The sequence below is a fragment of the Spermophilus citellus genome, assembly GCF_964194105.1.
Source record: "Spermophilus citellus genome assembly, chromosome: 6".
NCBI classification, from domain to species: Eukaryota; Metazoa; Chordata; class Mammalia; order Rodentia; family Sciuridae; genus Spermophilus; species Spermophilus citellus.
Window position 1 is genome coordinate 20,548,703 of NC_138187.1, and position 14,553 is coordinate 20,563,255.

Consider the following 14,553-nt stretch of genomic DNA (forward strand, 5'->3'; position numbering starts at 1 on the left):
GCCGTGGGGAGGGCTTGGGTTCCACCAGAGCGTCCTCTCGGAGGAAATTCCGGATAAAGGAGAAAAGTCAACCATAGAGAAGCCACCTTAGGGGATAGAGTCTCGAGTCACTGCTGAAGGCTAGAGTAGCCGCCGAGTCCTGGAAACCAGAGAGATGCCAAGGCTCTCAGAAGGTCCCGCCGCAGCCTAGAGCGCCTGGCCCTGCAGCTGAGGGACGTGGACATCGCCCCCAAGGAGCTGGGCGAGGGAAGAAGCAGGTGACCTTGGGGAGGCCCCGCGAGGAGGCGGATCCCGAACTTAATTTGGCTGCTTCTGTGAGGAAAGGGGCAGGTGGTCCAGGAGATTACGTCCCAGACGGGGGGGGGGGGGAACGGGGCCCAGAAATAATGAGGTGTGTTTGAGGACATCAGGAGGTATAAAATCTATGGCTCAAATAATTGAAAAGTCCAGAGTGAGCCAGGATCGGCTGAATGCAGGGGCCGAAAGATATGAGGAACCTGTGGCTCACCATCCCTAATTCAGTTTTCCCATGCATTTAGATTCACCCTCAGGCAGGGTGTCCTCTCTTGGTGGCAAGATGGCTTTCCCTATCTCCAGACGTAATTCCCAACAGCTTAGCAACTTGGTAGAAGGAGCACACTTTTTTTTTTTTACCCTGAGATTTCCAATAAAATTTCCATAACTAACTGATTGGATCAAGTGCCCATCCTGGAACACAGAGGTAAGTAACCCAAGAGATGGAGATAAATGCTCTGACTCGCATAAGACTGAGGGCAGCCAGATGGGGCTGGAAGAACTTACTGTGAAAAAGTAATTTCTGACCTAGCCAATCTGCTGGCTCTAACCAAGCTATCATCATGTCAGAGACGGCCTTTGTTAGGTTCTTCATCATCAGCTTTGTCTACCCTGCTTCAGAGAGAGATGCCAATGGGAGGGAATCTCTATCTGTGATCTACCCCTGCATATCTTTATACACCTTCTGTAGTTGGGCCATCCACCTGGGAGAGACACAGCTGAGGAATACAGAAAGGCAAAGGGCTGTTGATGAGTTAGGTTTGGAAGTGTTGTGTCTAAACTGCCCAGGAAAGTGTGTGTGTGTGTGTATGCTGGGAATTGAACCCAGGGCCTCACACATGTGAGGCAAGCACTCTACTGCTGACCTACATTCCCAGCCCCCAATAAAACCTTGAGATTACTGAAATATTCTACATTAACATTTTGTATTGCAGCCATGACCACATATGGCTAATAAGCACTTGAAATGTGGCAAGGATGACTAAGGAACTTAAGTTTTAATTTTTTAAAATAGTCACATGTAATGAGTGTCTACTGTATTAGATGCATCAGGAGGTGTTCTTGAAGAGCTAGGTGGAGCTGTCCAGCAGAGATGAATTTACAGTCTGAACTGTACAAAGCAGTTTGGTGATCAGACATGAGGAACAATGGTTGAAGCCATGGACATGAATGAGACAGTCCAGGTAATATATGTAGAGAAGAGACCTCGTTCTGGGAAACAACCCTAAACAGGCAGAGAAATAGAAAGTGTTGAGATGATGTTTTGAGTCATATTTCCCAGAAGTGTTCTGAGATGAGGGTTTGTGTTCAAATGTATTCAAATTATTTATTAAGAAAGTGCTACCTGGAGCTGGGCATGGTAGCACATCCCTGTAATCCCAGAGATTCTGGAGGCTCAGGTGGCCTCTACATTTTAACAAAACCCTATCTCAAAATAAAAAATAGAAAGGACTGGGGATGTGGCTCAGGGGTAAAGTACCCTTGGGTTCAATCCCCAATATCAAAATGCAACAAAGCTACCTCAACTTGGGGTGTAGCCCACTAATAGAGCATGTGCATAGCATACTTGAGGCCCAGGGTTCAATCTGATTGCCAACCCACAAAAAAAAAAAAAAAAAAAAAAAAAAAATGCTACCAAGAGAAACCAGTAAGGGAGCAGGAGGAGAAAAAGGAAGCCAAGCAAGCACATGATTATTGGGCAGAGAGTACTTCAGTTAGAGCCACAAGGGAGCCCTGGAAGTAAGTTATGCCTCAGATTTGTCCAGAAACAAGGGATTTGGCCCTTTTGTACTTTCACATCCCTCAGAAGTCGAGTCCCAGGCACTTCTGTCAAGGCAAAGCCCTCCAGCAGCATGAGGATTAATGAATTAATAAATTATAAAAAGGCGGGAGTTCTAAGTGTTGGAAGAGAAGCCATATGCCAAAGGTGGGGACTGTGGTAATACAGGACGTGTGAGGGAGAAATGGGCAAATGCACAAGTGCATACAGGACATGAAAGGATCCATGGGAGTGGTGCTACGTACTGCCACTGTCTCTTACAGAAGATGTTGATACGGAGAGATTGCTAAGTGACCTTGGGGAAAGTAATTTTAGGGAGGTGGTGGTAGCAGATGCCAAGTGTTAGTGCTTTAAGGAGTGAATGAAGTGGAAGGAGGAATGGGGAGAGCTGTTTTACAGGTTTGCTGAAAAGGGAAGGTCAGAAATGGAGGATTGGAGTTTGAGAAGGTAGGAAGGGGCTGGCGGGGTAACTCGGTGGTAGAGTGCTTGTCTGGCATGCACTGGGTTCAACCCCCAGCACCACTACTACCACCCCCAAAGGTGGGAAGGTTTGCTGAGGGAGTCTTGGAAGTCTAAGGGGAAGGAAGCTAGTAGACAGAATGGCCATTGAAGGAAGGAGTTTGGGGGAAGATGGGACAGGATGGCATCTTGTGCCAAGTTAAACCAAGGTATTAGTATGAAGGGGAGAAACACTTCTTCCTCAGGAATAGGTTAATACTCAGGGTACCACAAATGATATAAACCCCAATTCAAGCTAGTTTAAACATGAAGAGGGAGTAGTTTGTCAGTTAAAAGAATTAAATAAGAAGTAATGACTTCAGGCATGGCTGGATCCAGGGATTCTAACAATGTCATTTTGAACTTGGCCTCTGGCTCTTTTAGCTCTGCTTTCCTCTGGGCTGCCTTTATTCTCAGACAGGTATTCTCCTTGATAGCAAGATGGCCAACAGCAGCTCTAAGCTTTGTTCTACAAGCTCAAGGGAAAAGATCGTAGCTTTCCTGATGGCTTCACCAAAAGAAATAGGGCAATCATCAGCTCAGCTTTTAGTCACCTTAAGACCATCTCTTGGATCATAATTTGTCACTGGGTATGGTGGGACACACCTGTAATCCCAGCAACTTGGGTGACTGAAGCAGGATGATCACAAGTTCAAGACCGGCCTGGGCAACTTAGTAAGGACCTATCTCAAAATAAAAAATAGTGCTGGGGATATAGCTGAGTTGGTAGAGTGCCTGCCTAACATGCACAAGGCCCTGGATTCAATCCCCAGCACCACACACACACACACAAAAAATAAGAAAAAAAAGGGGGGGGGAAGGTGGGGGCTAGGGATGTAGTTCAATAGTGAAGTGCCCCTCGGTTCAATCCCCAGTACTGAAAAAATAAGAATTTGTTTATTCTTTGTCCCAGGTTCCTAGCAGAGCTGCAAAAACATGCACAATTTCCTAAGTGATAGAAACAATTTATGAAGAATCCCTTTGGTTATACTGAAGTTTTTGCTAATGAGTATTCATGGCAGCCCGTATGTAGCTTCAGTATGGGGTGAGCACCAGAAAGAACCTGGTGATTTGTGGATTGGAATTTGGAGCCTGTGGACCTGGGGATTGATCAGTGATTTATTAATCACCCATGCCTAAATCATGAAACCCCAATAAAAATTCAGGATGCTGGAGACCAACAGGTGTGAATGCACCGATGTACCAGGAGGAAGTACCTGGAGTTCACAGGGACAGTGTGTGGAACTCTGCCTTTGGATTCTCCCAGAATTTGCCCTGTGCCTTTGCCTGTTATTACTTGGCAGGTCTTAATTTGTATCCAATGAAATGAATCCCAAGTGTAGCACTTCCTGCATTCTGAGTCATTCTTGTGACTTACTGAACCTGAAAGTGTGGCCGCCTCTAAGGCAGCCATGCATGGCTAAGCCACCTAGGCCACCTCTCAAATGCCTTTGATTGAGCAGCTTTTGTGATGTTCACAGTATTTCCAATTTGGATACCTTCTTTCACAGCTGAATGACACGGGTGTGGTCAGCACTGTTTGAAGGGCACCCAGGGTTGGCGTGCAGGGGTGGAGGGCAGGTGGGTAGGCCTGGGGACAGACAGGAAGTTGGTGCAGTGGTCCAGGAAAGGCTGATGCTAACCTGACAAAGGCAGTACAGTGGGGCCTGTACCCAGGGGAATATCCAGAGATTTTTGAGGACATAGTGCCAGGCTGGCTGGTGGGAAAAAGAGTGCAGGATGCCACTGAACTTCTGTAAGGGCCTGATGAGTGGCACTGAGGACAAAGTTTTGGGACCTCTTCCTCAGTTAGCTACTATGCACTCATTCAAATGACAATAACAAGGCAGGAGAATCACAAGTTTGAGGCCAGCCTGGGCAACTTGATGAGACCGTATCTTAAAAAAAAAAAAAAAAGGGGGGGGCTGGGGCTTAGCATGTAGAGGAGGCACTGGGTTTGTGCCTCAGCGCCACATAAAAAAGATAAATAAATAAAGGTGTCCATCTACAACTAAAAATATATTTAAAAAATATTGATGGATCTTTTATTTTATTTATTTGTATGTGATGCTGAGAATCAAACCCAGTGCCTCACGCAAGCCGGGCAAGCGCACTAACGCTGAGCCCCAGCCCCAGCCCACAACTAAAAATATTTAAAACAACAACAACAACAAACTTGAGAGGGTCTCTAAAAACTTTAGAAATAAAAAAATCTTAGAGATCATATAGTTAACTTCCATCCCCAATTTGTAGATAATAGAGCCAAGATGCTGCAAATCATTTTTATTTACGAAGTGGATATGAATACAAATTTTGTTTTCCATTAAAAACATCAAGAAACTTAAAAAGCCCAACAGAAAGGCTCAACTGAGTGATACAAGTCATTTCTTCATTGAATGACTTGTTCATCTAAACGTCACTATTGTTAAACAATAAATTCTTGTTGTCATAAGCTGGTGAGACAGGATAGCAGAAACAGAACCAAGCAAGCTAGTAATTTGGGATATCTAGGTGCTATGAAAAAAATCAAAGGACAACTGACAAGAGGGCTACTTGAGATAAGAAGTGATGTCGTCCCAGGTAGACTGTTGAATGAGGACAAGCCATGGGGAAAGCTGGGGGCAGCATTCCAGGAAAGGGAAGAACATTTGCAAAGATCCTGGGGGAATGGGCTGGGGCTGGGGCTCAGCGAGCACTCATCTCGCACGTGCAAGACCCTGGGCTCAATCCAAGTGAAATAAAGGTGTTGTGTCCAACTACAACTAAAAAAATATTTAAAAAAAAATATCCTGGGGTTAGACAATCTTAGGATGTTTGTAAAACAGATGACCAGTCTGGCTGCGGGGAGAGTGAGTGAAATGAGTGATATTAGATTCAAAGGTGGGCAGGGGCCAGATATGCAGCCACAGGGAAGAGTCTTGATTTTGTGTTGACACCAGCCATATTAAGATATAATTCAGGTAAGATGGATGTTTGTTTATTTAATTACAGTGCTGGGGATTGAACCTAGGGCTTTGCACATGATAAGCATGTGTTCTACCACTGAGCTACACTCCAACCCCCTGACCACATTTTAAAGACTGTGTGGAGAATGGACTTGACAGATATTAAGAATAAGAACAGAGCCTACAGGACCTACTGGAGAGCTCTTGAGGTAACCTAGATGATGGATGATCCCAAAATGAACCACAGTGTTAATAGTGGTAAGGGTGACAAATGGTCACATTTGAGATCTAGTGTAGGGAGGAAACCTACAGGTCTGGGTACTGTGTTAGGTGTGGGAAAAGGGGAAGAGAGTGTGGTATTGCCTTTTATTTAATGTATAAGAGTGTCAGAAGCCAGGTGTGGTGGGCACGTGCTTGTAATCCCAACGACTTGGGAGGCTGAGCACGGGGATCCCAAATCTGAGGCTAGCCTAGGCAACTTAGTGAGACCCTCTCTCAAAAATAAAAATTAAAAGGGCTGGGGGTAGAGCTCAGAGGTAGAGTAGCCCTGGGTTCAATCCTACAATACCCAGTAATAGCAGGGGTAAGGGAGGAGAGTGTGGGAGAAAAATGAGCCCTGTTTTCCATATATTGAGTCTAGTACCACAATACTGGCCCCTTCAGTTGGGAAGACTGATTAGTAGTTCAAGTGCACTGCGTGCATGACCGATGTGATTCTGCAACATGTACAATCAGAAAAATGAGAAATTATATTTCATTTATGTATATCAAAGTACATAAATGATTGTCATGTGTAACTAATTAGGAAAAATTAAAAAATTAATTAAAAAAATAGTTTTAAGGGTGGGGTTGTGGCTCAGTGGTAGAGTGCTTGCCTACCATGTGTGAATCACTGGGTTCGATTCTCAGCACCACATATAAACAAATAAAATAAAGGTCTGTCGAAAACTAAAATATATATATATATATTTAAAAAATTGTTTTAAGTGCAACATACTCACAGAGGCCTACAGATGAAAATGGCCAGGCACAAAGGACAGAGAAACAGATGAAGCCTACCCCCAGCTCTTCTTAAGTCACTGTCTCAGGACCAAAACCCAAGAAATACATCTTGGTACCACGCCCTGTTGAGAGATGGTAGTTAAGGGGGCTGAGGATGTGGCTCAAGCGGTAGTGCGCTCGCCTGGCATGCATGCGGCCCGGGTTCGATCCTCAGCACCACATACAAACAAAGATGTTGTGCCCACCGAAAACTAAAAAATAAATATTAAAAATTCTAAAAAAAAAAAAAAATTCCATTCCAGGGACTGGGTTGTAGCTCAGTGGTAGAGTGCTCGCCTCACACGTTCGAGACCCTGGGTTCAATCCTCAGCACCACATAAAAATAAATAACAAGTGAGAGATGGTAGTTAGGATGTATTTGGCTGCAAAAAAAAAAAAAAAAAAAAAATGATCCTGTTTAAACCATAAGGACACTCCTCATTTCACATCAGTAGTCTTCTTGGGCATTCTTTGCTTTGTCCTTCTCTGGGATTTGGCCTTGTCATCAACTGGGAGCAAGATGGGCACAGCAGTTCCAGGTTTCCTATCCAGACCTTACAACATCCAGAGAAGGATGTGCATCTCTTCAATGCCTCCTTAACAATAAGGAATCCTTGCCAAATTATTTTGTTATATTATGTGCATGTATAGATACATAATGGAGCTGGGGAAAAGGCCATCCTGAACTAAATCAGAACACTGTTGGGAGAAAGAAAAATGGCTGTTAAGCAGGAGTTCAAAGTCTGCCACACAGTAGAAAAAAAACAGATTGCTGGGGTTGGGAGGCGGAAAGCCATTTGATTTTAAGAGCATCTTTTTAAGGAGTTCAAGATTCTAGGACAAGCAAGGTGGAGCAAACCTGCAATCCCAGTGACTTAGGATTTTGAAACAGGAGGATCACAAGTTCAAGGCCAGCCTCAGCAATTTAGGGAGACCCTCATCAACTTACACCCTGCCTCAAAATAAAAAGGACTGAGGATGTAGCTTAGAGGTAAAGCTCCCCTGAGTTTGATCCCTAGTACAACAAAAGTTCAAGATTCTGCATAAAGAATTTTTCTTCCAACTGTAAACACATAAATGTTTGAAAGAGAAAAATCTCCAAGCAAATTCAGCCTTCTAAAGTTGCAATTATTTCAGTTTCCTTTGTCTCCACCCCTTATACACATGCTATTTTTCTACAGTGGCTAGGAGCTCTTCATTTAACGTTGTTCACAGATGTTTTCACAGGTGTCTGGCTCTCCTGGACTCTACCTCTGAACCTACATTTCACCCCAGCTGCTCAGGAGGCAAATTTGAGGCCAGGTGGTGCAACTTAGTGGCACCCTATGGCAAAATAAAGTGCTAGAGATGTAGAGTTCTTGCCCAGCATGCACAAGGCCCTGGGTTCAAGCCCCAGAACTGGGCAGAGCGGGGTGGGGGACCATGTAACCATATCCAGACTAGTCTGGACCTTTGTGCTCTTTCCACTCTTTCACAATAATATGGTCGTAAGTACAGAGGGACATCTTGAAGAGACTGTACATCTGAGGAAATTCTCTGCAGTCAAACCTGTTCCCCAATATCAGTGTCAGTCAACTTCTCAGCCTCCACTGATATGTCATTTAAGGTCCTTTGATAAGACACAACCATGTGAGGCTTTGGATTTGCTTGGTTTTGGGGTTGGGGAGAGGGAAAGTCACTTTCTTGATGCAGAACAAGCTTTAGTGCCACTAGCAGTAACTGTTAGAGATGAGTCTAAATCCTGGCTTATAGTATTTGTTGGCAGTGGCAGCAGTTTTTTTTTTTTTTATTGGTTGTTCACAACATTACAAAGTTCTTGACATATCATATTTCATACATTAGATTGAAGTGGGTTATGAATTCCCAATTTTTACCCCAAATGCAGATTGCAGAATCACGTCAGTTACACATCCACAACTTTACATAATGCCCCTATTAGTAACTGTTGTATTCTGCTACAGTGGCAGCAGTTTTATTTTCAATTTCTTTTTTTTTTAAGCAGTTACCAGATGAGATCCATTCTATGGCCTGGAACTGTTCCTCAAACCTGTGTCCTAAGTCTGTAAGCTGCCTAATACCCTTAATAAATCCCTCTTTGCTTAAATCAGCCAATGTAAGTCTGTTATCTGTAAATCAAGATTCCTGATGTAGGGGGAAATGCTGGGGAGTGACATTGGTCCAGTTATGAAACAAATCATTACAACAAGAAGGCACGAATTAAAAAAAGTGAAAGAAAAATCCTTTTATAGAAGTTGCTATGGGGCTGGGGATGTGGCTCAAGCGGTAGTGCGCTCACCTGGCATGCGTGCGGCCCAGGTTTGATCCTCAGCACCACATACAAATAAAGATGTTGTGTCCGCCGAAAACTAAAAAATAAATATTAAAATTCTCTCTCTCTCTCTCTCTCTCTCACTCTGTCTTTAAAAAAAAAAAAAAGAGTGTGAGATGCTTTATTAAAAAAAAAAAAAGAAGTTGCTATAGTCAGCAGAAAATATTTCCCCCATTTTGGACTCTTTCCTGAGCACTGTGTTTCTCAAATTTCAGGCATTCACACTCAGCTTTCCCCAAAATGTGTCATAGGTTCATAACACCCATTATGTTACCTACCAAATAGTGTACTTTAAAAATAAATTGGTTTTTTTTTTTTTTTGAGGGAGTGCTGGGGATTAAAGCTCATACATGCTAAGCAAGTGCTCTAATTTGTTTGTTTGTTTTTTTTTTTTTAATTTGGAGACAAGGTCTCACTAAGTTGCTTAGACTGGTTTCAAACTTGGCGATCCCCCTGTCTTAGCCTCCTGAGTCGCTGGGATTACAGGAGTGCAATACTGCACCAGGCTTCCCTCCTCCTTTCTTTCCTGTGGTGCTAGTGTCAAAATCAGGACTTTGCACATACTAGGATAGTACTTTACCACTGGGTTACATTCCCATGGGTATATAATGAGTTCCAGAAACATAACTTAGAGTTAGGCAGCCACTGTCACCACCTCAGGGTGAGGTCACAGAAAGCTTCCATGAGATGATGGATGTGAAAGGTCATTTACTACCTTGCACTCATTCATTCAATCGAAATTTACTGGGCACTCACTCACTGCGAGCCCCATCCTGTGTTAAGCGCTGGGGCCAGGGCGGGACCAAGACTCAGGGCAGTCCTTAAAAGGCTCCCCAAGCCTGGCGCGGTGACGTATGTCTGTCATCCCAGCGGCTCGGGAGGCTGAGGCAGGAGGATCGTGAGTTCAAAGCCAGCCTCAGCAACAGCAAGGCACTAAGCAACTCAGTGAACCCTGTCTCTAAATAAAATACAAAATAGGGCTGGGGATGGGGCTCAGTGGTCATGAGCTCGAGATCAATCCCCCTTAACAACAACAAAAGGCTTCCTAAGGTGGTCCTTCACCCTCGGTGTCATCTGTAAAAAATTCTGTGGGTGGAAGACGACCAAGGGAATTGCTTCTTAGGCTGCAGAAGGGTCCCAGGGGAGTCCGGCAAAGTTGTCCTGGTGGCTCTATGTGAGGTCAGCGTCCCCGCAGGTTGTGAGACAGGAGCGCTGGTATCTGAGGTCGGGACTGGACGCCCCGGGAACCCTTCCCAACTCCTCCCAGTTCATTCCTTCTCAGATCTCCTTCTGAAGTGGAAGCCACTATTCCCATTTTGCAGCTAACAGTTTAAAGAAGAGAGACGAGTCACACCTGAGCCCCCGTCCAGGCACTGGTCCTACCTCCAGCTGCGGCAGAGGCCGCCAGATGGCTCAGGTAGTTCGGTGCCGCTCTGCGCCGGGCCCAGGATGTTCCCGAGCAGTCCTTGCGGTGGCCGCCCGCAGGCCGGGGCCTTCTTCCCTTTGAACCCAGCCTAGCCCTACCTAACCCTCGAAGTCCGCTGCCCTGGGAACTAGAAGCTCATGAGCGGTCGGGCCCCTGGTACATTACCGGGCGCTCTTCACTGCTCCGCCGTGCCGGGGGACCTTCGTCTTCCCTCAGCTTGCCAGGCCTGAGGGAGCTGTGGAAACTTTAATCCTTCCCCGTCTCCCTGACACAAACACCCTCCTCTTCCGCCCCACTCCCGGAAGTCGGCTATATGCCCATAGAAACTGGAGGCTAGAGGAACCCAGACCTGCCCTCACTTCCGCCGGATGTGACCTGCGGCCGCAAGTGCCCTTCCTCGGTTGCACGCGCGGGTTTCCGATACTCACTACTGGCTCTCGGGGGCAGAATACGACCACAATGGCGGCCACCACCCTGCTGCGCGCGACGCCCCGCTTTAGTGGTGAGGAGGCAGGGAGGGCGATGGTGGCCTGGAGGCACGTGCGGGCTTTGCGGTAGCTGGGCTCGGATTCACGCCCTGACTCCGCGCCCTGTCTTGGCAGGTTTCTGCGCCAGCCCGACCCCATTACTGCAGGGCGTGTTGCGACCGCTGAAAGCCCGGGCATTACCCCTCTTGTACCGCAGTCTGGCTGTGGAAGCCAAGAAGACCTACGTGCGCGACAAGCCCCATGTGAATGTGGGTACCATTGGCCATGTGGACCACGGCAAGACCACACTGACTGCAGCCATCACGAAAAGTGAGCAGGCTTGGGGTGGGGGCGTCCGCCAGAGCCCTATCTACTTGAGGGACTGGGAACCAGGGAGGTGGGGCCACCACGGTGTCAGTTTACTGTCGCCCCAAGAGAACTCGAACGTGGGGGAGGTGATTTGGAAAACGTAGAAGCCAGATTTCCCTAAACTTTATACATTAATTATGTAAAAATTCTAAGGATGTACATTTAACTATGTATATCTTTCCTTTGGCCTTGGGAAATGCAGATAAGAGGCTTCCCCAGAAGTCACTGGGTAGGCCCTTGAGGCCTTTTAAATTTTTTTCTGGCCCAAAGTGGTCCCCGCTGGAAGAGACTTTTTAATTGGTGCATTATAGTTGTATATAGTGGTGGTATTTGTTGTTACATATTGTATGTACACACAAAATAACTAATTTGCCCAATATCATTTCCCAGGATTAACTCTTGCCCCGCCTCTCCCCCCACCCCGCCCCTTTTCATCTACTGATCTCCCTTAGGTTTACTTAGATGGGAGGGACCCAGGGGTGTGGCCTGAGTTCTGCCTCTAGCTTTGAACTTGGGCTGAGAGGTGTGTTCTCTTCCCTCCAATTAGTTCTAGCCGAGGGAGGTGGGGCTAAATTCAAGAAGTATGAAGAGATTGACAATGCCCCGGAAGAGCGAGCTCGGGGTATCACCATCAATGCGGCCCATGTGGAATATAGCACTGCTGCTCGCCACTATGCCCACACAGACTGCCCGGGTCATGCAGATTACGTTAAGGTGAGGGTTGCTAGGAACAGGTCCAGAATCTGCCTCCTCTCAAGATGATAGGCTTTGTGGGGAGGGGGTGCTTTAGGAGAGATTCAGATGTTTGGATGTGAGATCAAAGGTTTGCCATGGCCACAAGTAGTGGTAAAGAGCTGAGGAGGTTGTTTTCTGTCCTTCTACCCAGAATATGATCACAGGCACTGCTCCTCTTGATGGCTGTATCCTTGTGGTGGCAGCCAATGATGGTCCCATGCCCCAGACCCGAGAGCACTTATTACTGGCTAAGCAGGTACTCAGGAGCCTGGATGGGGATGGAAAGAGGAAGAGTGGGAACTTGAGTGACTCTGAACATCGACTCTATTCCTTTCCCATTTACAGATTGGGGTGGAGCACATTGTGGTGTATGTGAATAAGGCAGATGCTGTCCAGGACTCTGAAATGGTGGAGCTAGTGGAGCTGGAGATCCGGGAACTGCTCACAGAATTTGGCTACAAGGGGGAGGAGACACCAGTCATTATAGGCTCCGCTCTTTGTGCCCTTGAGGTAAAGGCAGGGGTTAGTGCTGATGGATGATGGGGCTAGGAGGGTATTCAAGGGCTTTGCTGTCTAGGGGAATGGCTCTTGGTGAGAGAAACAAAGGAAATTTCAGAATCCTACCCCATCCCCCAACAGCAACGTGACCCTGAGCTAGGTGTGAAGTCGGTGCAGAAGCTGCTGGACGCTGTGGACACTTATATCCCAGTGCCCACACGGGATCTGGAGAAGCCTTTCCTGCTGCCTGTAGAGTCAGTTTACTCTATTCCTGGTGAGGACTCTGCCTGTTCATCACCTCCCACAGCAACAGCCTGACCCAGGGTCTGACATCCTGTCCTCCTTTCTCCTAGGCCGAGGCACAGTGGTGACAGGTACATTGGAACGTGGTGTTTTGAAGAAAGGAGATGAGTGTGAATTTCTGGGACATAGCAAGAACATTCGCACTGTTGTGACAGGTATAAGAAGCAAACCCTGGCATCCAGGGACTGGCTCCAAGATGACTTTCTCTTGTGCCTTCCTTTTGCCTGACACCCCTCCCCATTTTCTCTTGTGTCTTGTCTACTCCCTCCCTTTTCTCTTCCCCATTAGGCATTGAGATGTTTCACAAGAGCCTGGAGAGGGCAGAGGCAGGGGATAACCTTGGAGCCCTGGTCCGAGGCTTGAAGCGGGAAGATCTGAGGCGTGGCTTGGTCATGGCCAAGCCAGGTTCCATCCAGCCCCACCAGAAGGTGGAGGCTCAGGTGAGGGCACTAAGTAATGGTGGCAGGGCTGAGCTAACCTGTCCCCTGCAGAGCAGCAGGGCTTCTAGCCAAGCCCAGCTCATCCTCATTGCTCTTTCCTTCAGGTTTACATCCTCAGCAAGGAGGAGGGTGGCCGCCACAAGCCCTTTGTATCCCACTTCATGCCTGTCATGTTCTCCCTGACTTGGGACATGGCCTGTCGTGTTGTCTTGCCTCCAGGGAAGGTATGGTGGGTATAGGGAACGTGAAGGCGGGAAGGGAGTATTATTCCTACCAGCTCTCATAGTTCAAAGATGTCATAGAAAGCTTGGGTGGGTCTGTTTCCTTGGGTTAAGAGAGGCTGGCGGCTGCTGCTGAGAGCACTGGAGTTGGGAGTCCTCATCGAGCATGCCCTAGGCTGAACTAGGTCAAAAGCCCAGCTCCACCACCATTTACCCACAACATTTCCCTGGAAAGGATGCCTCTTGACGAGTGTTGTTAAATACAAAGTCTTCTGACAAAGAAACCTGTTAAAAGCAAAGTTTCTAAATAGTTTTCTTAAGAATGTACCTCAAGCTGGGTGTGGTGGTGCATACTTGTAATCCCAGCAACTTGGGAAGCTGAGGCTGGAAGATTGCAAGTTCAAGGTCAACCTCAGCAATTTGGCAAGACCACCATCTCAAAATTAAGTAAATATAAAAGCTGGGCATGTGGCTCAGTGATTAAGCACCTCTGTTCAATATCCAGTACCAAAATGTGGTGGGGGGAGTACCCTACCCTAGAAGCACAGGGTTTCTTGAATAACATGTCTGTGGTCTGATGGTCAGAATACATGAAGCTGTGCCCAGACAGATTCATCACCCTGCTGCATTTTCCCATGACTTAACTCCACAGCAGCCAGCAGTTAGACTAAGTCTGTGTCTGGTCCATCTCTCCACCTCTTCTAGGAGCTTGCCATGCCTGGGGAGGACTTGAAGCTCAGCCTAATCTTGCGGCAGCCAATGATCTTAGAGAAAGGCCAGCGTTTCACCCTGAGAGATGGCAATCGGACCATTGGCACAGGCCTCGTCACAGACATACCAGCAATGACCGAAGAGGACAAGAACATCAAATGGAGTTGAGTGTGGACTTCTGCTCAGGTTCTCTTAATTTTAGAGCTGCAATCTAGCCCAGTGCAGCTAGATGGACACTTCCCCTGGTTACATGGGGTGGCCTGCCAGGCAAGATAGGGCAATAAAATTTGTGAATAGTAAGCTAGCCTTTGTGTCTTATGTCCTTTGCATAAATTGAAGTGACAGGAGATTACATAAAGGAAATGAAGCCCAAGATGGATGAAGAGCTTAGTTCAGTCCATTTCTATGGGGGTTATATAAACTAAAAGCTCTTCAAAGCCATTTTAACTGCTATTGAGTTTGAGAAGTAGAATCTACTATTGGTGAGCTTATGATT

At 46.6% G+C, this 14,553-nt stretch overlaps 1 protein-coding gene and 2 long non-coding RNA genes across 5 annotated transcripts; 2 read left to right on the plus strand and 1 right to left on the minus strand.

Annotated features, from left to right (window-relative positions):
• The first annotated feature begins 336 nt into the window (after window positions 1-336).
• Window positions 337-8,968, plus strand: LOC308651762. 2 transcript variants are annotated; one of them, XR_014022663.1, is made up of 3 exons: window positions 337-721; window positions 1,339-1,478; window positions 8,561-8,968. It is a non-coding gene; the product is annotated as an uncharacterized lncRNA (long non-coding RNA). The 2 variants fall into 2 exon arrangements; XR_014022664.1 differs by lacking the exon at window positions 1,339-1,478.
• Window positions 7,218-10,598, minus strand: LOC308651761. Of its 2 annotated transcripts, none has more exons than XR_014022661.1 (3): window positions 10,271-10,598; window positions 8,855-8,924; window positions 7,218-7,257 (listed from the first exon to the last, which is right to left on the minus strand). It is a non-coding gene; the product is annotated as an uncharacterized lncRNA (long non-coding RNA). The 2 variants fall into 2 exon arrangements; XR_014022662.1 differs by having other exon boundaries at window positions 10,242-10,598.
• Window positions 10,599-10,656: 58 nt separating this feature from the next.
• On the plus strand, window positions 10,657-14,357 carry TUFM (Tu translation elongation factor, mitochondrial). Its single transcript, XM_081299210.1, has 10 exons — window positions 10,657-10,815; window positions 10,916-11,110; window positions 11,697-11,863; window positions 12,036-12,140; window positions 12,230-12,394; window positions 12,524-12,656; window positions 12,736-12,840; window positions 12,974-13,125; window positions 13,230-13,349; window positions 14,052-14,357. Exons 1-10 carry the CDS (start codon window positions 10,773-10,775, stop codon window positions 14,223-14,225), a joined length of 1,359 nt encoding a protein of 452 aa, XP_081155336.1. The 5' UTR covers window positions 10,657-10,772; the 3' UTR covers window positions 14,226-14,357.
• Window positions 14,358-14,553: the final 196 nt, after the last annotated feature.

Excerpts from the sequence above, each read along its gene's own strand:
- TUFM (XM_081299210.1), top strand. The coding sequence starts at position 10,773 with ATGGCGGCCACCACCCTGCTGCGCGCGACGCCCCGCTTTAGTG. Across the intron at positions 11,111-11,696 it reads GACTGCAGCCATCACGAAAA|TTCTAGCCGAGGGAGGTGGG; the intron begins GTGAGCAGGCTT and ends CCCTCCAATTAG. Across the intron at positions 11,864-12,035 it reads GTCATGCAGATTACGTTAAG|AATATGATCACAGGCACTGC; the intron begins GTGAGGGTTGCT and ends CCTTCTACCCAG.